Source organism: Pongo abelii, chromosome 13 (genome assembly GCF_028885655.2).
Source record: "Pongo abelii isolate AG06213 chromosome 13, NHGRI_mPonAbe1-v2.0_pri, whole genome shotgun sequence".
NCBI lineage: Eukaryota > Metazoa > Chordata > Mammalia > Primates > Hominidae > Pongo > Pongo abelii.
The window spans coordinates 43,503,567-43,524,854 of NC_071998.2; the positions used below are offsets into that span (position 1 = coordinate 43,503,567).

At 41.3% G+C, this 21,288-nt stretch overlaps 1 protein-coding gene across 5 annotated transcripts in view; it reads left to right on the plus strand.

Annotated features, from left to right (window-relative positions):
• The first annotated feature begins 434 nt into the window (after positions 1 to 434).
• ZDHHC21 (zinc finger DHHC-type palmitoyltransferase 21) overlaps positions 435 to 21,288 on the plus strand; it is an 89,287-nt gene continuing 68,433 nt past the window's right edge. For 2 of the 5 annotated variants that reach the window (XR_008509446.2, XM_054519391.2), the window contains exons 1-2: positions 435 to 2,418; positions 5,286 to 5,334. Coding sequence is in view for 1 of the 5 variants with exons in the window: in XM_054519391.2 (XP_054375366.2) it covers positions 2,245 to 2,418; positions 5,286 to 5,334 (223 nt within the window). In the remaining 4 variants the exon portion in view is untranslated. 5 annotated transcript variants of the gene reach the window in all.

The window sequence follows — 21,288 nt, forward strand, 5'->3', positions numbered from 1 at the left end:
CAATATAACTAATGCTTAGCATGAATGATAGAACCAGATGACTTGACCTTCAGTGTAAGGGATAGGCAGGCCTTTGATTATACTCACAAAATGCCCATGCTAAAAAGGTTCATGTTTTTGAGGATGTTTCTCCTGCCTCTTCTCTCCTATTCCCTTGCTTAAAAATTCTCTGTGGAATTGATTTGGCTGATAAAAGACAGGTTAACTTATTTTAAAAAGGGACTGAAAAATCCATGCACTTCCAATTGTCATGTGCAATCACAGACCTGTCAACTAATTCTTATTTTGGCAGTTTTGAGATCACTTGTCACAAATTATGCCCTCTCACAGGGCTATCTGAAGAGAAAGCAAAATAATATGCAATTCAGGTAGCTGGATTCGTGTAGGGGGGATTCACATTTAATATGCAATCAGGTAGCTGGATTCGGGTGGGGGGGATTCACATTTAATATGCAATCAGGTAGCTGGATTCGGGTAGGGGGGATTCCACACGTAATATGCAATAAGGTAGCTGGATTTGGGTAGGAGGGATTCACATTTAATATGCAATCAGGTAGCTGGATTCCGGTGGGGGGATTCCACATTTCCTCTTTCTTCAAAGTGATTCTTTATATGTAATATCTCCTTCTTTTCAAACAGAGAAAGTTACAAAAATCCTACTACATCAAATGATTTCTGAAAAATAAAGGTAATTCTATCAAAAGCAATTGTGACTAGTCTTTCAACCTCGATGTGCATATATCGGGGAGTGTATTTGTTAACCTGAAAGGCAATAAAACCTGTTCATGGGTAAATCAATTCCTACCACTGGGTTCTTTTGGGAATATCTAGTAATCTAGGTTAGTAATTCTAAAACTTGTGTGTGTATTAGGATCACCTAAAAGGCTTGTTACATCACGGATTGCTGGGCTACACCTAAACAGTTTCTACTACAGCAGATCTGGGGTGGGGCAAGAGAATATGGATTTCTCACAAGTTGCCAGGTGATGCCGATGCTGCTGGTCTAGGGATCTCACTTTGATAACCACTGACCAAAGTTTTAAGGTCACAAGGTGTTTGTAATTAGTTCAGAAACCGGGACACAATGTGTTTAAAAATCCTTAGCAATACAAGGTAATATGAGGCCCCAAACAAGCAACAATGTGTGCTATATAAGCGCAGTGGTGAGAGAACTCTGGGTTGGCACGATTTCCACTCTCAAATCTGGATAGGGTTAAGATCATCAGAGAGCAGGGCATTCTAGAATGCAGAAATGAACCAAATTAGTTGGAGCTAAGACTGGAGAGGTAGGTAGGGATGTGTCTGTGGAGGACTTTTAAGCACATCTCATAAGGAGTACAGATTTTATACAACAGGTAATATTTCTTCGGCCAACACACTATCTCCTCCTGTGGCACGTGGGCACAAAGATTTAGCTCCACATTACTGCAAACGGTTTAACCTTCCCCAAATACTGTTCAGCCGGAGTGAGGTGGGAAAGTTAGTAGATCTCTGGTGTTTGGTGAAGATACCAAGTTAGACTGAAAGGTGGATTGCTTGCATCGCTGAGTCCAAAAGTTGTTGGCTTTTGCAGGGATGGGAAAGCAGGCAACTTTTGGAGGTCTCCCAAAATATAAGAAAAGATTGGGTGTGGATTTAGGTTGACGACAGGAACAGGAAATATCCTGGGATGTTCGAGGCAACCCAATAGAGGGTCTGAAGTGGACGAGACCATGCACTACAGTGCAATGCTTTTCCATCTTTACGGTGCACCCCAGGAGTCACCTGGTGATCTTGCTGAAGTGCAGGTACTGATTCAGCAGGCCTGAAATTGTGCATTTCTAAGATTGTAAGTTCCCAGAGGATGCTGATGCTGCAGACCGCGCTTTGAAGCGAGGTACCATGGGACATCCAGAACACCTGCGGGGAGAGAGGCCTGCTGGCCACATCCCCTGAAGAAAGCAGGATACATGCAATCTTTTAAGCTAAGGTCCCCATCCTGTCTCTCGGGAGAGGTGAGCAGTGAGGATATGGGGACAATGAGGACGGCTCAAGTAGGGCTGGGGAGGGGCAGAGGCGCCCAGGCGCGCCAGGTGCAAGCGCTCAGTAGAGTGCGGTCCGATTGGGTCCGCGGCTCTGGGGCCGCGGCGCGATTGCAGGAGTTTCGACCCTCAGCGGCTCCCATCGCGGCTCCCATCGCGGCTCCCAGGAGCTAAGCGAGACGGCGACGGCGGCAGTCGTCCCTCCCCACGCGGGCGCGCGGGCATGCGGACACCCACTCGGCCGGTCCAGGCCCTCAGGCTCCCGGAAGCGGAAGGGGAGAGCGGCCCGGCCTGGGCGGCGGCGCCGGAGGAGCCGGAGGTGGCGCGGCAGGAGGAGGGGAAAGAGCTGCTGGCGGTCGCGAGAGCGGCGGCAGCGAGAGGCGAGCCAGCGGCGACGGTGAGTGTGGAGGCGCGGGGGCGAAGCGGCCGCCCCCACCCCCATCCCCGGCCCCCGCCACCCCCATCCCCGGCCCCCGCTCCGCTCTGCCGGGCCCGCCCGCCGCTCCTCCGCGCCGGGCCGCCCTCACCTGTCCCTGCACGCCCCCTGCACCTGCTCTGCTTGGAACCCCGGGGCTTCTCGGTGCCTCCCCGCCCCAGGCCTGGCCTTTCTCAGAGCGTCTTCTGCTAGAGCTACAGCCACTTGCTAAGTGCTCCTCCCTCAACTGAGGGTGGGGGGTTCCTGTTCTAGTCGAGACGATGTTGGTTATTTATTTATTTATTTTAAGCCTGTATCCTTAGTTTCTCGCATGTAAACTACAGTTTCTCTCTCCTCACCCCCGTCTGGAGACCTGCACTGGGATCCCGGGTTTCTCTGTGCTATTCCAGAGCTTTTCATTCATTCCAGACTTCTGGTGTGAAGCTGCAGAGAGGAGAGTTTGCTCCTTTATTGACCTTCTCACTCCTCTCCTCTCGATCCAAAGAGGTTTTCGGGAAAATGGCTTATGGATGGCAGCAGTTTGCACTTGTTACTGTTCACTGTAACAGGTCGCTGGATTGTAACTGCAGAGTCCATTTAAGTTATGGTCTTTTTCAAGCTATATGTGGGTCACATTTTAAGATCCCTTGAGAGTCAGGGTGGATGTCTGTATCACCAGGGCTGAAAGGCCATGACCAATTATTACTTTAAAATGTTGCAATATAGCAATCTCTAAAAGTACAAGAGAAAAAAAAAATCAAGGTCATTGTGGGCGGGTCATAAATTATATTGGGAAGTTACAGTCCAAAGGCGACTAAGGATAATTAAGTGCAGTTTAAAAAGGTGTGTTAAATAGGTCCTCAGCCGACTATGCTAATATATGCACTTTTAAAAATTCACTGCTTTCCCTGTGGTAAGAGTAATATTAATAACAGTCACCATTTGAGGACTGCTTAGTATGCGCCATTCCTGGATTAAAAGGCTTTTGGTGTAATATTAAATTCTTCCAACTCTTTAGATTTTACTTATTTTAAAGATAAAATTCAGAGAGATGCTCTATTTTTCCTTAGTTGTGCCATCTCTTAAAAGCAAAAAGATATTGGAAGAATTGAGGTGAGAAATCAATTGGAAAGAAAGAGCCAAATGAGATTTGGTGTCGTGGAAAGAAAAACTGGATCCTAGTCCCATTTCTGTCACTATCCAGCTGTGGGGTCACGGGTAGGGCAATGACCCATGTTATTTTCTCTATACCATCAGAGAGTCAGACTAAATTATTTAAGGCTTATTTTAGCTTTTCCATGCTTACGTAGAAAATGTTATGTTTTTAAATAATATAAGACCTTTTAACGTGGTTTGAAGGTACATTAAAAACATATACGAAATATTAGTAAAATATCAAAATATAAGTTAAAATGTATAATTCCATAATTGGTGTAGTACTCTTCGAGAATTCATCATTTTCGATGGAAACAATTCTATTAGATCCTTTCACACTATTGAGATTTCTGTTAACATACTTGAGAAGCTGTAGTTGGAATAAATGAAATAGAGCATCATTTAAGGAAAATGATGAGGACCGTGTCACTTTTGCCTATGAGGTACTTTGTTTAATAAGAGAAATCTAAGCATTTAAAAATGCAGACACATAATCAGCTTAACAGGAAGTTCTGAGACAATCAATGAATCATAACGTGTACTTCTTATTTGCCTCCTGCCTCATTTCTTTAATTCGTAATGACCGATTCAGAACCTGTGGAAAAATGCATGAATAAAATAATGGTTTTATAAAATGTGACCCACATATAGCTTGAAAAAGACGGTAACTCAAATGGTCTCTGCAGTTACAATCCAGGGACCTGTTACAATGAATAGTAACAAGTGCAAACTGCTGCCATCCATAAGCCATTTTCCCGAAGACCTCTTTGGATTGAGAGGAGAGGAGTGAGAAGCTCAATAAAGGAGCAGTTTATTGTTTGTCCTCCTGCTAGTCTTATTATATGGTGGTTGAGTTTATTGTTTGTTCTCCTGCTAGTCTTATTATATAGTGGTTTAGTAAAGAAACTGCTTGAGAAGTTGAGTAATGTCTCCATGGAGCTGTTTTTCTGGAATTGTAATTGAATGTGACTCAATGAAAACTTTTTTAGCATAGGAGGCGACACAGTGGCAGTATCAATACTATCAGGCAAAAGAGGGAAGGCAGAGGAAAGGCTGTTTTTATTGCCAAGAGCTTGTTCCCTAAATTCAGTTTTACTTTTATATTAAGGAATGTAACCTTTTATGTTGTTTTAGTAAAACATTAGGGCTCAGATTCAACTTTTCACATGCATTAGATATAATAGGCAATTTAGCATCTAGTAGAATAATCAGTGCTTAAATAACTCTTATTAAAGGTAAAAATACAGTTGAAATTGTAAAACAGTTTTTATTGTTGAAAGTGATTTGTTAAGAATTCTTGATAAGTCAGACTAGTTTAAAAAGCACATTTTCATAGACATGTGAATCATCACTGTGCTCATTGATAGCTCCCTGAACAAAAATACCTTAGTATGATGGTACTTTATGTGTTTGTTTTGCTCTTTAGATCTAACCTGGGCAAAATTGTGACATTTTTGAAGTTTGCCTCTGCCTTTCAAGCTGCTTTTTCCTCTGTGCTATTTCTCTCAGGGTAGATTAACCTTCTTCCCCATTTCAGAGACTCTTTTAACCTATGTGTTGCTCCTTCTACAAAAGGGCAGGTTGGGTAAAATTGGTATTTTACCATTCACTGATGAATTTTAATTCTAACGTAAAATGCTCAAGTGTGATGTCAACCAGGCTTCTGATTTTAAGCTTTTTATCTGTAATTACAGAATGAAGAACTTTTTCACTTACTGCAGGATTTTCAGCTTCAGCAAGCAGGTGAGGAGAGATTTTTCTTATGATGTTAGTGTTCTTAAAACATGCCTCCTCTGGTAAAGCCTGGTGTGAAGGAAATATAATTTAGTCTTCTACCCCCAACCCCCCAACCAATCTCTCTTGGTGCGGTGGGTACTAGAAGGTAAGTAGCAGGCTTCCCTTCCTTCTTGGAAGAACATACTTGATTCATACCCAGGAAAAGCCTGGGCCTCTTCATTTCTGGCTTTTACTGTATCTGAAGGTTTTTTCCTTGTGCTGATTTTGGAACAGAAGTTAGCTTTTCTAATCCCTGTCCCTATCCTACATTTAATCTTGCCCTTTCAGTCCCTTTTTCCACTCCTATGTTCCTAATGAAAATTCCCACAGAGACGTTTTGTACTGACTGAAACAATATTTGGTGGTCTTTAATTCGTATCACCCCACACCTCTCAAGCTATTTTTACTTTTTGTTAGAATATTCTAATGAAGTGAGCTTGAGCCAGGGAGAATGGAGACCGAGGCTGCAGTGAGCTGTGATTGCAGCACTCCAACCTGGACAACACAGTGAGACCCTTTCTCAGACAAACATACCCAAAAAACAGTGCCCCAGTTATCTACTTTCTCTAAAGTTAAAGCAAGTTAACGCAAGCAGGGAAAAATAAAGGTAAATGCCTGTATTAGCAGTGCTAATACTACTAGTAGTAATACTACTAGGATAGTGTTAACAGTATTAATACTGCAGTGTAGTACTACTAATACAGTCATTTACATTTATTTTTCACTCATGAGACTGGTGCACACAAAAACAAATTTATGAGAAGAGCAACAGCTTATGCTCAGTTTTGCCCAGAATGTAATTTAAAGTCTTAGTCTACAGAGTGGATTCTTGAAACCATTGATGGTGCAAGTATGTTATGCTTTGACACTTTGTCCACCCACATTTATACAAAGTCTTCCTGGAAAACTCAGCAATTGATTCAGAATCCCTGCTTGCATTATGCATTCTTTATTAGCTTCTGAAGTCAAGTACTGATTTTCTTTCACACTTTATTCCTTTGCTCACCAGTCCTGCTTTTACTTGAATGTGATTTAGTTTAGGGACTTCAGTTCTTTCATTCTATTTTAGATCAAATCTCTATTTTTGGTTTTCTGCTTAAAGAACCCCCTAGCCAACATGTAGAAATACAACTTCAGCTAGTATGATACTAGCTGAAGGGCTGTAATATTTGAAGTTTTTTTTTTTAACTAGTTCACAGACTTTAGAAAAGTAGATAACGGGGCATTTTTTGTTGTTCTTGTGTTTGTTTTGTTTTGTTTTTGAGACAGGATCTCACTCTGTTGCCCAGGCTGGAGTGCAGTGCAGTCACAGCTCACTGCAGCCTTGGTCTCCATCTCCCTGGCTTAAGCGATCCTCCCACTTCAGCCTCTCAATAAGCTGGGACTACAGGCGTGTGCCACCACACCTGGCTGGTTTTCTGTTTGTTCGTTTTTTGTTGTTGTTGTTTTTGAGACAGAGTCTTGCTCTGTCACCCAGGCTGGAGTGCAGTGGGGTGATCTCGGCTCACTGCAACCTCCGCCTCCCGGGTTCAAGCAGTTCTCCTGTCTCAGCCTCCTGAGTAGCTGGGATTACAGGCGCCGACCATCACGCCTGGCTAATTTTTGTATTTTTAGTAGAGATGGGGTTTCGCGATGTTGGCCAGTTTGATCTCGAACTCCTGACCTCAGGTGATCCACCTGCCTTCGCCTCCCAAAGTGCTGGGATTACAGGCATGAGCCACTGTGCCTGGTCCCCGTTTGTTTGTTTTTTAACTAGAGGCTAGGTCTGGCTGTGTTGCTCAGGCTGCTCTGGATCTCCTTAGCTCAAGGAATCCTACCCCCACACACCTCCCAACGTGGTATGATTACAGGCAAGAGCAGGCCCTGGGGTATTGTTAAACTGTTTCATTACCTTTAATGATGGGGACCTAGAAACGTTGTTTCATTCTGGAGTTTGTAAAACTAGAAGTAAAACTTATCTTTCAGTTTCCCTTCCTGTCCTCTCTCCTTCACTCCCCTGTAAAGTTAGCATTTTGGAGGTGCTGCTTTGCCAGTCAATTTCTCATTGAAGTGTGACAGCAATTGTGTAAGCTGACATTTTTATCTCCATTTTACAGATGGTCAAACTGAAGCTTGAAAAGAAACTAAAGCTTGGAAAGTGAATAAGAGACTATGTCATAATTTCTCTTTATTTTGTTTTATTTTATTATTATTATACTTTAAGTTTTAGGGTACATGTGCACAATGTGCAGGTTAGTTACATATGTATACATGTGCCATGCTGGTGTGCTGCACGCATTAACTTGCCATTTAGCATTAGGTATATCTCCTAATGCTATCCCTCCCCCCTCCCCCAACGCCACAACAGTCCCCAGAGTGTGATGTTCCTCTTCCTGTGTCCATGTGTTCTCATTGTTCAGTTCCCACCTATGAGTGAGAATATGTGGTGTTTGGTTTTTTGTTCTTGCAGTAGTTTACTGAGAGTGATGATTTCCAGTTTCATCCATGTCCCTACAAAGGACATGAACTCATCATTTTTTATGGCTGCATAGTATTCCATGGTGTATATGTGCCACATTTTCTTAATCCAGTCTATCATTGTTGGACATTTGGGTTGGTTCCAAGTCTTTGCTATTGTGAATAGAGCCGCAATAAACATACGTGTGCATGTGTCTTTATAGCAGCATGATTTATAGTCCTTTGGGTATATACCCAGTAATGGGATGGCTGGGTCAAATGGTATTTCTAGTTCTAGATCCCTGAGGAATCGCCACACTGACTTCCACAATGGTTGAACTAGTTTACAGTCCCACCAACAGTGTAAAAGTGTTCCTATTTCTCCACATCCTCTCCAGCACCTGTTGTTTCCTGACTTTTTAATGTTTGCCATTCTAACTGGTGTGAGATGGTATCTCATTGTGGTTTTGATTTGCATTTCTCTGATGGCCAGTGATGGTGAGCATTTTTTCATGTGTCTTTTGGCTGCATAAATGTTTTCTTTTGAGAAGTGTCTGTTCATGTCCTTCGCCCACTTTTTGATGGGGTTGTTTGTTTTTTTCTTGTAAATTTGTTTGAGTTCGTTGTAGATTCTGGGTATTAGCCCTTTGTGAGATGAGTAGGTTGCGAAAATTTTCTCCCATTTTGTTGGTTGCCTGTTCACTCTGATGGTAGTTTCCTTTGCTGTGCAGAAGCTCTTGAGTTTAATTAGATCCCATTTGTCAATTTTGGCTCTTGTTGCCATTGCTTTTGGTGTTTTAGACATGAAGTCCTTGCCCATGCCTATGTCCTGAATGGTAATGCCTAGGTTTTCTTCCAGGGTTTTTATGGTTTTAGGTCTAACTTTTAAGTCTTTAATCCATCTTGAATTAATTTTTGTATAAGATGTAAGGAAGCCATCCAGTTTCAGCTTCCTACATATGGCTAGCCAGTTTTCCCAGCACCATTTATTGAATAGGGAATCCTTTCCCCATTTCTTGTTTTTCTCAGGTTTGTCAAAGATCAGATAGTTGTAGATATGCGGCGTTATTTCTGAGGGCTCTGTTCTGTTCCGTTGATCTATATCTCTGTTTTGGTACCAGTACCATGCTGTTTTGGTTACTGTAGCCTTGTAGTATAGTTTGAAGTCAGGTAGCGTGATGCCTCCAGCTTTGTTCTTTTGGCTTAGGATTGACTTGGCCATGCGGGCTCTTTTTTGGTTCCATATGAAGTTTAAAGTAGTTTTTTCCAATTCTGTGAAGAAAGTCATTGGTAGCTTGATGGGGATGGCATTGAATCTGTAAATTACCTTGGGCAGTACGGCCATTTTCACGATATTGATTCTTCCTACCTATGAGCATGGAATGTTCTTCCATTTGTTTGTATCCTCTTTTATTTCCTTGAGCAGTGGTTTGTAGTTCTCCTTGAAGAGGTCCTTCACATCCTTTCTAAGTTGGATTCCTAGGTGTTTTATTGTCTTTGAAGCAATTGTGAATAGGAGTTCACTCATGATTTGGCTCTCTGTTTGTCTGTTATTGGTGTATAAGAATGCTTGTGGTTTTTGTACATTGATTTTGTATCCTGAGACTTTGCTGAAGTTGTTTATCAGCTTAAGGAGATTTTGGGCTGAGACAATGGGGTTTTCTAGATAGAGAATCATATCATCTGCAAACAGGGACAATTTGACTTCCTCTTTTCCTTATTGAATACCCTTGATTTCCTTCTCCTGCCTAATTGCCCTGGCCAGAACTTCCAACACTATGTTGAATAGGAGTGGTGAGAGAGGGCATCCCAGTTTTCAAAGGGAATGCTTCCAGTTTTTGCCCATTCAGTATGATTTTGGCTGTGGGTTTGTTGTAGATAGCTCTTATTATTTTGAGATACGTCCCTTCAATACCTAATTTATTGAGAGTTTGTAGCATGAAGGGCTGTTGAATTTTGTCAAAGGCCGTTTCTGCATCTATTGAGATAATCATGTGGTTTTTGTCTTTGGTTCTGTTTATATGCTGGATTACATTTGTTGATTTGCGTATATTGAACCAGCCTTGCATCCCAGGGATGAAGCCCACTTGATCATGGTGGATAAGCTTTTTGATGTGCCGCTGGATTCTGTTTGCCAGTATTTTACTCAGGATGTTTGCATCGATGTTCATCAGGGATATTGGTCTAAAATTATCTTTTTTTGTTGTGTCTCTGCCTGGCTTTGGTATCAGGATGATGCTGGCCTCATAAAATGAGTTAGGGAGGATTCCCTCTTTTTCTATTGATTGGAATAGTTTCAGAAGGAATGGTACCAGTTCCTCCTTGTACCTCTGGTAGAATTCGGCTGTGAATCCGTCTGGTCCTGGACTGTTTTTGGTTGGTAAGCTATTGATTATTGCCACAATTTCAGAGCCTGTTATTGGTCTATTCAGAGATTCCACTTCTTCCTGGTTTAGTCTTGGGAGGGTGTATGTGTCGAGGAATTTATCCATTTCTTCTAGATTTTCTAGTTTATTTGCATAGAGGTGTTTGTAGTATTCTCTGATGGTAGTTTGTATTTCTGTGGGATTGGTGGTGATATCCCCTTTAACATTTTTTATTGCGTCTATTTGATTCTTCTCTCTTATCTTCTTTATTAGTCTTGCTAGTGGTCTATCAATTTTGTTGATCCTTTCAAATAACCAGCTCCTGGATTCATTAATTTTTTGAAGGGTTTTTTGTGTCTCTATTTCCTTCAGTTCTGCTCTGATTTTAGTTATTTCTTGCCTTCTGCTAGCTTTTGAATGTGTTTGCTCTTGCTTTTCTAGTTCTTTTAATTGTGATGTTAGGGTGTCAATTTTGGATCTTTCCTGCTTTCTCTTGTGGGCATTTAGTGCTATAAATTTCCCTCTACACACTGCTTTGAATGTGTCCCAGAGATTCTGGTATGTTGTGTCTTTGTTCTCATTGGTTTCAAAGAACATCTTTATTTCTGCCTTCATTTCTTTATGTACCCAGTAGTCATTCAGGAGCAGATTGTTCAGTTTCCGTAATTTCTCTTTTAACATCTGTGGAAGATTAATTTTTTAATCTGTTGATAATCAACTGAATATCTATGTGATATTTAAAAAATTGAATTTCTAATTGGCAATGAGAGCTTGATTTTTATGGAGAATTATTTAACTGCCACACTTGACCAGTTTTCAGAGTAGAATGATATCAGAAGTCAAAAAGTTTTATAAATACATTTACAGCTGTAACTCTGCTTTCTAAATTCATTTGGCTGTCATTAATAAGTTTAAAATTTCATATATTCATCTAATAAGCATTTTCTCTTGGCACCGTGGAAAAAAAAATTTGGTGTGTTTGAAAACTTAGCCTGTAAATTGTTGATTGTATTCTTTCAGGCGTAGCAATATTAAAAATATTTAATGACATTTTATAGTTTTGAAACTTTGAAATTGTTTTGTTGTTCCAATTTTTTGAATGTTTAAGCCCAACGTTACTTTTGTTTTGTTTTGTTTTTGAGACAGGGCCTTACTCTGGCACCCAGACTGGAATGTAGTGGCACGATGATCTCTGCTCACCATAGCTTCTGCCTTCTGGGTTCAAGCTTCAAGCGATTCTCGTGCCTCAGCCTCCCGAGTAGCTGGGATTACAGGCGGGCGCCACTATGCCTGGCTAATTTTTGTATTTTTGGTAGAGACGGGGTTTTAACATGTTGGCCAGGCCAACCTCAAACTCCTGACCTCAGATGATCTGCCCACCTTGGCCTCCCAAAGTGCTGGGATTACAGGCATGAGCCACCATGCCCGGCCCAGTATTAATTTTATTACTACATAGATGAGATTTGATTTCTCAGTGGTAGTGGTGTTTATCTAGTACTGAAATACGAATCTCATTTCAGAGGCTGTGTCTGCAGTGTAGCTCTGATAACTATAAACATAAAGTAGGATTTTTCTTGATTTTAAGCCAGCGAGTGACTGGGATTTGACTCATGGGTGATTGGCCTGTGCTATAACCTACTAACGTTACTGACAGAAACTACTATTTTGCTGAAATATTAGGAAGCCACTTTCAAGTCATAGACTTAGCAGCATTATTGTTTTTGGCCATCTTTCAAACATGTTTTGTTGTACCACATTTAATTCTGTTTGAATTTTTTCTGAAATAATTCATTTATTTGCCATTGGGGTAGCAACTCTTTAACTTTTTTTTTTTTTTTGAGAAGAAGTCTCGCCCTGTTGCCCAGGCTGGAGTGCAGTAGTGCAATCTCTGCTCACTGCAACCTCTGCCTCTTGGGTTGAAACGATTCTCGTGCCTTAACCTCCTAAGTAGTTCTGATTACAGGCACACACCACCACGCCCAGCTTATTTTTGTATTTTTAGTGGAGACAGGGTTTTCCCATGTTTGCCAGGCTTGTCTTGAACTCCTGACCTCAAGTGATCCTCCCACCTCGGCCTCCCAAAGTGCTGGGATTACAGGCATGAGCCACTATACCCAGACTTTAACTTTGTGATTCTGTGTTTAGTCTCTGAAAAGCAAAGGTGCAGCCAAGGAGCTCACTTTAAATTAGCTTAAAAAGTTAAGAGTAGAAACAAAGTTCATTTGACAATCTAACAATTATGGACCATAGAAAAGTTGAACCTGGAAGGAAATACAGGTTCCGTGCCCCCCCACAAATGTTTAAAGGGAAAAGAAATGTAATAATTTTGTTGTATTTTTTACATTCTCAGTATTTAATAGTCTGCTGTTGCTGTGGTAACCAGCACACTTAACGCACTTGTAACTTGGCTTTTGTTTCCTGTCTTGGAGAATGGTTCCACCCTTCGCCTAGACCCTAAGTGTGAAACTTGGGAGCCATCCTAGTCTGCCCTTTGCTCCCAATTGATCACTAAGTCCTATCAGTTTTATTTATTTAAATTCTCCCAGATCTGCCCCTTCTCTTTTTTTTTTAATTTCTTCTTTCTTTTTTTAATTTATTTTCCTTTTTTTAAATTATACTTTAAGTTCTAGGGTACATGTGCACAACGTGCAGGTTTGTTACATAGGTATACATGTGCCATGTTGGTTTGCTGCACCCATTAACTCGTCATTTACATTAGGTATTTCTCATAATGCTATTCCTCCCCCGCCCCCCACCTCACGACAGGCCCCGGTGTGTGATGTTCCCCTTCCTGTGTCCAGATGTTCTCACTGTTCAGTTCCCACCTATGAGTGAGAACATGTGGTGTTTGATTTTCTGTCCTTGTAATAGTTTGCTGAGAATGATGGTTTCCGGCTTCATCCATGTCCCTACAAAGGACAGGAACTCATCCTTTTTATGGCTGCATAGTATTCCATGGTGTATATGTGCCACATTTTCTTAATCTAGTCTGTCATTGATGGACATTTGGGTTGGTTCCAAGTCTTTGCTATTGTGAATAGTGCTGCAATACACATACATGTGCATGTGTCTTTATAGCAGCATGATTTATAGTCCTTTGGGTATATACCCAGTAATGGGATGGCTGGGTCAAATGGTATTTCTAGTTCTAGATCCCTGAGGAATCGCCACACAGTCTTCCACAATGGTTGAACTAAGTTTATGGTCCCACCAACAGTGTAAAAGTGTTCCTATTTCTTCATATCCTCTCCAGCACCTGTTGTTTCCTGAGTTTTTAATGATTGCCATTCTAACTGGTGTGAGATGGTATCTCATTGTGGTTTTGATTTGCATTTCTCTGATGGCCAGTGATGGTGAGCATTTTTTCATGTGTTTTTTGGCTGCATAAATGTCTTCTTTTGAGAAGTGTCTGTTCATATCCTTTGCCCACTTTTTGTTGGGGTTGTTTGTTTTTTTCTTATAAATTTGTTTGAGTTCATTGTAGATTCTGGATATTAGCCCTTTGTCAGATGAGTAGATTGCAAAAATTTTCTCCCATTCTGTAGGTTGCCTGTTCACTCTGATGGTAGTTTCTTTTGCTGTGCAGAAGCTCTTTGGTTTAATTAGATCCCATTTGTCAGTTTTGGCTCTTGTTGCCATTGCTTTTGGTGTTTTAGACATGAAGTCCTTGCCCATGCCTATGTCCTGAATGGTATTTCCTAGGTTTTCTTCTAGGGTTTTTATGGTTTCAGGTCTAACATTTAAGTCTTTAATCCATCTTGAATTAATTTTTGTATAAGGTGTAAGGAAGGGATCCGGTTTCAGCTTTCTACATATGGCTAGCCAATTTTCCCAGCACCATTTATTTATTTATTTTTTATTTTACTTTATTTTTTTATTTTTATTATTATTATTATTATTATTATTATTATTATTATACTTTAGGCTCTATAGTACATGTGCGCAACGTGCAGGTAAGTTACATATGTATACATGTGCCATGCTGGTGCACTGCACCCACCAACTCGTCATCTAGCATTAGGTGTATCTCCCAATGCTATCCCTCCCTCCTCCCCCCACCCCACAACAGTCTCTGAAGTGTGATGTTCCCCTTCCTGTGTCCATGTGTTCTCATTGCTCAATTCCCACCTATGCGTGAGAATATGCGGTGTTTGGTTTTTTGTTCTTGTGATAGTTTACTGAGAATGATGATTTCCAATTTCATCCATGTCCCTACAAAGGACATGAACTCATCATTTTTTATGGCTGCATAGTATTCCATGGTGTATATGTGCCACATTTTCTTAATCTAGTCTATCATTTTTGGACATTTGGGTTGGTTCCAAATCTTTGCTATTGTGAATAATGCTGCAATACACATATGCGTGCATGTGTCTTTATAGCAGCATGATTTATAGTCCTTTGGGTTTATACCCAGTAATGGGATGGCTGGGTCAAATGGAATTTCTAGTTCTAGATCCCTGAGGAATCGCCACACTGACTTCCACAATGGTTGAACTAGTTTACAGTCCCACCAACAGTGTAAAAGCATTCCTATTTCTCCACATCCTCTCCAGCACCTGTTGTTTCCTGAGTTTTTAATGATTGCCATTCTAACTGGTGTGAGATGGTATCTCATTGTGGTTTTGATTTGCATTTCTCTGATGGCCAGTGATGGTGAGCATTTTTTCATGTGTTTTTTGGCTGCATAAATGTCTTCTTTTGAGAAGTGTCTGTTCATGTCCTTTGCCCACTTTTTGATGGGGTTGTTTGTTTTTTTCTTGTAAATTTGTTTGAGTTCATTGTAGATTCTGGATATTAGCCCTTTGTGAGATGAGTAGGTTGCGAAAATTTTCTCCATTTTGTAGGTTGCCTGTTCACTCTGATGGTAGTTTCCTTTGCTGTGCAGAAGCTCTTGAGTTTAATTAGATCCCATTTGTCAATTTTGGCTTTTGTTGCCATTGCTTTTGGTGTTTTAGACATGAAGTCCTTGCCCATGCCTATGTCCTGAATAGTAATGCCTAGGTTTTCTTCTAGGGTTTTTATGGTTTTAGGTCTAACATTTAAGTCTTTAATCCATCTTGAATTGATTGTTGTATAAGGTGTAAGGAAGGGATCCAGTTTCAGCTTTCTACATATGGCTAGGCAGTTTTCCCAGCACCATTTATTGAATAGGGAATCCTTTCCCCATTGCTTGTTTTTCTCAGGTTTGTCAAAGATCAGATAGTTGTAGATATGTGGCATTATTTCTGAGGGCTCTGTTCTGTTCCATTGATCTATATCTCTATTTTGGTACCAGTACCATGTTGTTTTGGTTACTGTAGACTTGTAGTATAGTTTGAAGTCAGGTAGTGTGATGCCTCCAGCTTTGTTCTTTTGGCTTAGGATTGACTTGGCGATGCGGGCTCTTTTTTGGTTCCATATGAACTTTAAAGTAGTTTTTTCCAATTCTGTGAAGAAAGTCATTGGTAACTTGATGGGGATGGCATTGAATCTGTAAATTACCTTGGGAAGGATGGCCATTTTCATGATATTGATTCTTCCTACCCATGAGCATGGAATGTTCTTCCATTTGTTTGTATCCTCTTTTATTTCCTTGAGCAGTGGTTTGTAGTTCTCCTTGAAGAGGTCCTTCACATCCCTTGTAAGTTGGACTCCTAGGTATTTTATTCTCTTTGAAGCAATTGTGAATGGGAGTTCACTCATGATTTGGCTCTCTGTTTGTCTGTTATTGATGTATAAGAATGCTTGTGATTTTTGTACATTGATTTTGTATCCTGAGACTTTGCTGAAGTTGTTTATCAGCTTAAGGAGATTTTGGGCTGAGACAATGGGGTTTTCTAGATATACTATCATGTCATCTGCAAACAGGGACAATTTGACTTCCTCTTTTCCTAGTTGAATACCCTTGATTTCCTTCTCTTGCCTAATTGCCCTGGCCAGAACTTCCAACACTATGTTGAATAGAAGTGGTGAGAGAGGGCATCCCTGTCTTGTGCCAGTTTTCAAAGGGAATGCTTCCACTTTTTGCCCATTCAGTATGATATTGGCTGTGGGTTTGTCATAAATAGCTCTTATTATTTTGAGATACGTCCCTTCAATACCTAATTTATTGAGAGTTTTTAGCATGAAGGGTTGTTGAATTTTGTCAAAGGCCTTTTCTGCATCTATTGAGATAATCATGTGGTTTTTGTCTTTGGTTCTGTTTATATGCTGGATTACATTTATTGATTTGCGTATATTGAACCAGCCTTGCATCCCAGGGATGAAGCCCACTTGATCATGGTGGATAAGCTTTTTGATGTGCTGCTGGATTCTGTTTGCCAGTATTTTATTGAGGATTTTTGCATCAATGTTCATCAAGGATATTGGTCTAAAATTCTCTTTTTCTGTTGTGTCTCTGCCAGGCTTTGCTATCAGGATGATGCTGGCCTCATAAAATGAGTTAGGGAGGATTCCCTCTTTTTCTATTGATTGGAATAGTTTCAGAAGGAATGGTACCAGCTCCTCCTTGTACCTCTGGTAGAATTTGGCTGTGAACCCATCTGGTCCTGGACTTTTTTTGGTTGGTAAGCTATTGATTATTGCCACAATTTCAGCTCCTGTTATTGGTCTATTCAGAGATTCAACTTCTTCCTCGTTTAGTCTTGGGAGGGTGTATGTGTTGAGGAATTTATCCATTTCTTCTAGATTTTCTAGTTTATTTGCGTAGAGGTGTTTGTAATATTCTCTGATGGTAGTTTGTATTTCTGTGGGATCGGTGGTGATATCCCCTTTATCATTTTTTTATTGCATCTATTTGATTCTTCTCTCTTTTTTTCTTTATTAATCTTGCTAGCGGTCTATCAATTTTGTTGATCCTTTCAAAAAACCAGCTCCTGGATTCATTGATTTTTTTGAAGGGTTTTTTGTGTCTCTATTTCCTTCAGTTCTGCTCTGATTTTAGTTATTTCTTGCCTTCTGCTAGCTTTTGAATGTGTTTGCTCTTGCTTTTCTAGTTCTTTTAATTGCGATATTAGGGTGTCAATTTTAGATCTTTCCTGCTTTCTCTTGTGGGCATTTAGTGCTATAAATTTCCCTCTACACACTGCTTTGAATGCATCCCAGAGATTCTGGTATGTTGTGTCTTGGTTCTCGTTGGTTTCAAAGAACATCTTTATTTCTGCCTTCATTTCGTTATGTACCCAGTAGTCATTCAGGAGCAGGTTGTTCAGTTTCCATGTAGTTGAGCAGTTTTGAGTGAGATTCTTAATGCTGAGTTCTAGCTTGATTGCACTGTGATCTGAGAGATAGTTTGTTACAATTTCTGTTCTTTTACATTTATTAAGGAGAGCTTTACTTCCAAGTATGTGGTCAATTTTGGAATAGGTGTGGTGTGGTGCTGAAAAAAATGTATATTCTGTTGATTTGGGGTGGAGAGTTCTGTAGATGTCTATTAGGTCTGCTTGGTGCAGAGCTGAGTTCAATTCCTGGGTATCCTTGTTGACTTTCTGTCTCGTTGATCTGTCTAATGTTGACAGTGGGGTGTTAAAGTCTCCCATTATTAATGTGTGGGAGTCTAAGTCTCTTTGTAGGTCACTCAGGATTGCTTTATGAATCTGGGTGCTCCTGTATTGGGTGCATATATATTTAGGATAGTTAGCTCTTCTTGTTGAATTAATCCCTTTACCATTATGTAATGGCCTTCTTTGTCACTTTTGATCTTTGTTGGTTTAAAGTCTGTTTTATCAGAGACTAGGATTGCAACCCCTGCCTTTTTTTGTTTTCTATTTGCTTGGTACATCTTCCTCCATCCTTTTATTCTGAGCCTATGTGTGTCTCTGCACGTGAGATGGGTTTCCTGAATACAGCACACTGATGGGTCTTGAGTCTTTATCCAATTTGCCAGTCTGTGTCTTTTAATTGGAGCATTTAGTCCATTTACATGTAAAGTTAATATTGTTATGTGTGAATCTGATCCTGTCATTATGATGTTAGCTGGTTATTTTGCTCGTTAGTTGATGCAGTCTCTTCCTAGTCTCGATGGTCTTTACATTTCGGTATGATTTTGCAGTGGCTGGTACCGGTTGTGCCTTTCCATGTTTAGCACTTCCTTCAGGAGCTCTTTTAGGGCAGGCCTGGTGGTGACCAAATCTCTCAGCATTTGCTTGTCTGTAAAGTATTTTATTTCTCCTTCACTTATGAAGCTTAGTTTGGCTGGATATGAAATTCTGGGTTGACAATTCTTTTCTTTAAGAATGTTGAATATTGGCCCCCACTCTCTTCTGGCTTGTAGGGTTTCTGCCGAGAGATCCGCTGTTAGTCTGATGGGCTTCCCTTTGATGGTAACCCGACCTTTCTCTCTGGCTGCCCTTAACATTTTTTCCTTCATTTCAACTTTGGTGAATCTGACAATTATGTGTCTTGGAGTTGCTCTTCTCGAGGAGTATCTTTGTGGCGTTCTCTGTATTTCCTGAATCTGAATGTTGGCCTGCCTTGCTAGATTGGGGAAGTTCTCCTGGATAATACCCTGCAGAGTGTTTTCCAACTCGTTTCCATTCTCCCCGTCACTTTCAGGTACACCAATCAGACGTAGATTTGGTCTTTTCACATAGTCCCACATTTCTTGGAGGCTTTGCTCGTTTCTTTTTATTCTTTTTTCTCTGAACTTCCCTTCTCGCTTCATTTCATTCATTTCATCTTCCACAGCTGATACCCTTTCTTCCATTTGATCGCATCGGCTCCTGAGGCTTCTGCATTCTTCACGTAGTTCTTGAGCCTTGGTTTTCAGCTCCATCAGCTCCTTTAAGCACTTCTCTGTATTGGTTATTCTAGTTATACATTCTTCTAAATTTTTTCCAAAGTTTTCAACTTCTTTGCCTTTGGTTTGAATATCCTCCCGTAGCTCGGAGTAATTTGATCGTCTGAAGCCTTCTTCTCTCAGCTTGTCAAAGTCATTCTCCGTCCAGCTTTGTTCCGTTGCTGGTGAGGAACTGCGTTCCTTTGGAGGAGGAGAGGTACTCTGCTTTTTAGAGTTTCCAGTTTTTCTGCTCTGTTTTTTCCCCATCTTTGTGGTTTTATCTACTTTTGGTCTTTGATGATGGTGATGTACAGATGGATTTTTTGGTGTGGATGTCCTTTCTGTTAGTTTTCCTTCTAACAGACAGGATCCTCAGCTGCAGGTCTGTTGGAGTACCTGGCCGGCCGTGTGAGGTGTCAGTCTGCCCCTGCTGGGGGATGCCTCCCAGTTAGGCTGCTCGGGGGTCAGGGGTCAGGGACCCATTTGAGGAGGCAGTCAGCCCGTTCTCAGATCTCCAGCTGCGTGCTGGGAGAACCACTGCTCTCCTCAAAGCTGTCAGACAGGGACATTTAAGTCTGCAGAGGTTACTGCTGTCTTTTTGTTTGTCTGTGCCCTGCCCCCAGAGGTGGAGCCTACAGAGGCAGGCAGGCCTCCTTGAGCTGTGGTGGGCTCCACCCAGTTCAAGCTTCCAGGCTGCTTTGTTTACCTAAGCGAGCCTTGGCAATGGCGGGCGCCCCTCCCCCAGCCTAGCTGCCGACTTGCTGTTTGATCTCAGACTGCTGTGCTAGCAATCAGCGAGACTCCGTGGGCGTAGGACCCGCTGAGCCAGGTGTGGGCTATACTGTCCTGGGGCACCGTTTCCTAAGCCCGTCGGAAAAGCACAGTATTCGGGTGGGAGTGGCCCGATTTTCCAGGTGCCGTCTGTCACCCCTGGAAAGGGAACTCCCTGACCCCTTGCGCTTCCCGAGTGAGGCAATGCCTTGCCCCTGCTTCGGCTGGCGCACGGTGCAGTCACCCACTGACCTGTGCCCACTGTCTGGCACTCCCTAGTGAGATGAACACGTTACCTCAGATGGAAATGCAGAGATCACCCGTCTTCTGCGTCGCTCGCGCTGGGAGCTGTAGACGGGTGCTGTTCCTATTCGGCCATCTTAGCACCATTTATTAAATAGGGAATCCTTTCCCCATTTCTTTTTGTCAGGTTTGTCAAAGACCAGATGGTTGTAGATGTGTGGTATTATTTCTGAGGGCTCTGTTCTGTTCCATTGGTCTATATGTCTGTTTTGGTACCAGTATCATGCTGTTTTGGTTACTGTAGCCTTGTAGTATAGTTTGAAGTCAGGTAGCGTGATGCCTCCAGCTTTGTTCTTTTGGCTTAGGATTGACTTGGCGATGCGTGCTCTTTTTTGGTTCCATATGAAGTTTAAAGTAGTTTTTTCCAATTCTGTGAAGAAAGTCATTGGTAGCTTGATGGGGATGGCATTGAATCTGTAAATTACCTTGGGCAGTATGGCCATTTTCATGATATTGATTCCTCCTATCCATGAGCATCGAATGTTCTTCCATTTGTTTGTTTCCTCTTTTATTTCATTGAGCAGTGGTTTGTAGTTCTCCTTGAAGAGGTCCTCCACACCCCTTGTAAGTTGGATTCCTAGGTATTCTCTTTGAAGCAGTTGTGAATAGGAGTTCACTCATGATTTAGCTCTCTGTCTGTTATAAGAATGCTTGTCTGTATAAGAATGCTTGTGATTTTTGCACATTGATTTTGTATCCTGAGACTTTGCTGAAGTTGCTTATCAGCTTAAGGAGATTTTGGGCTGAGACAATGGGGTTTTCTAGGTAAACAATCATGTCATCTGCAAACAGGGACAATTTGACTTCCTCTTTTCCTCATTGAATACCCTTGATTTCTTTCTCCTGCCTGATTGCCCTGGCCAGAACTTCCAACACTATGTTGAATAGGAGTGGTGAGAGAGGGCATCCCTGTCTTGTGCCAGTTTTCAAAGGGAATGCTTCCAGTTTTTGCCCATTCAGTATGATTTTGGCTGTGGGTTTGTTGTAGATAGCTCTTATTATTTTGAGATACGTCCCTTCAATACCTAATTTATTGAGAGTTTGTAGCATGAAGGGCTGTTGAATTTTGTCAAAGGCCTTTTCTGCATCTATTGAGATAACCATGTGGTTTTTGTCTTTGGTTCTGTTTCTATGCTGGATTACATTTATTGATTTTCATATGTTGAACCAGCCTTGCATCCCAGGGATGAAGCCCACTTGATCATGGTGGATAAGCTTTTTGATGTGCTGCTGGATTCAGTTTGTCAGTATTTTACTCAGGGTGTTTGCATCGATGTTCATCAGGAA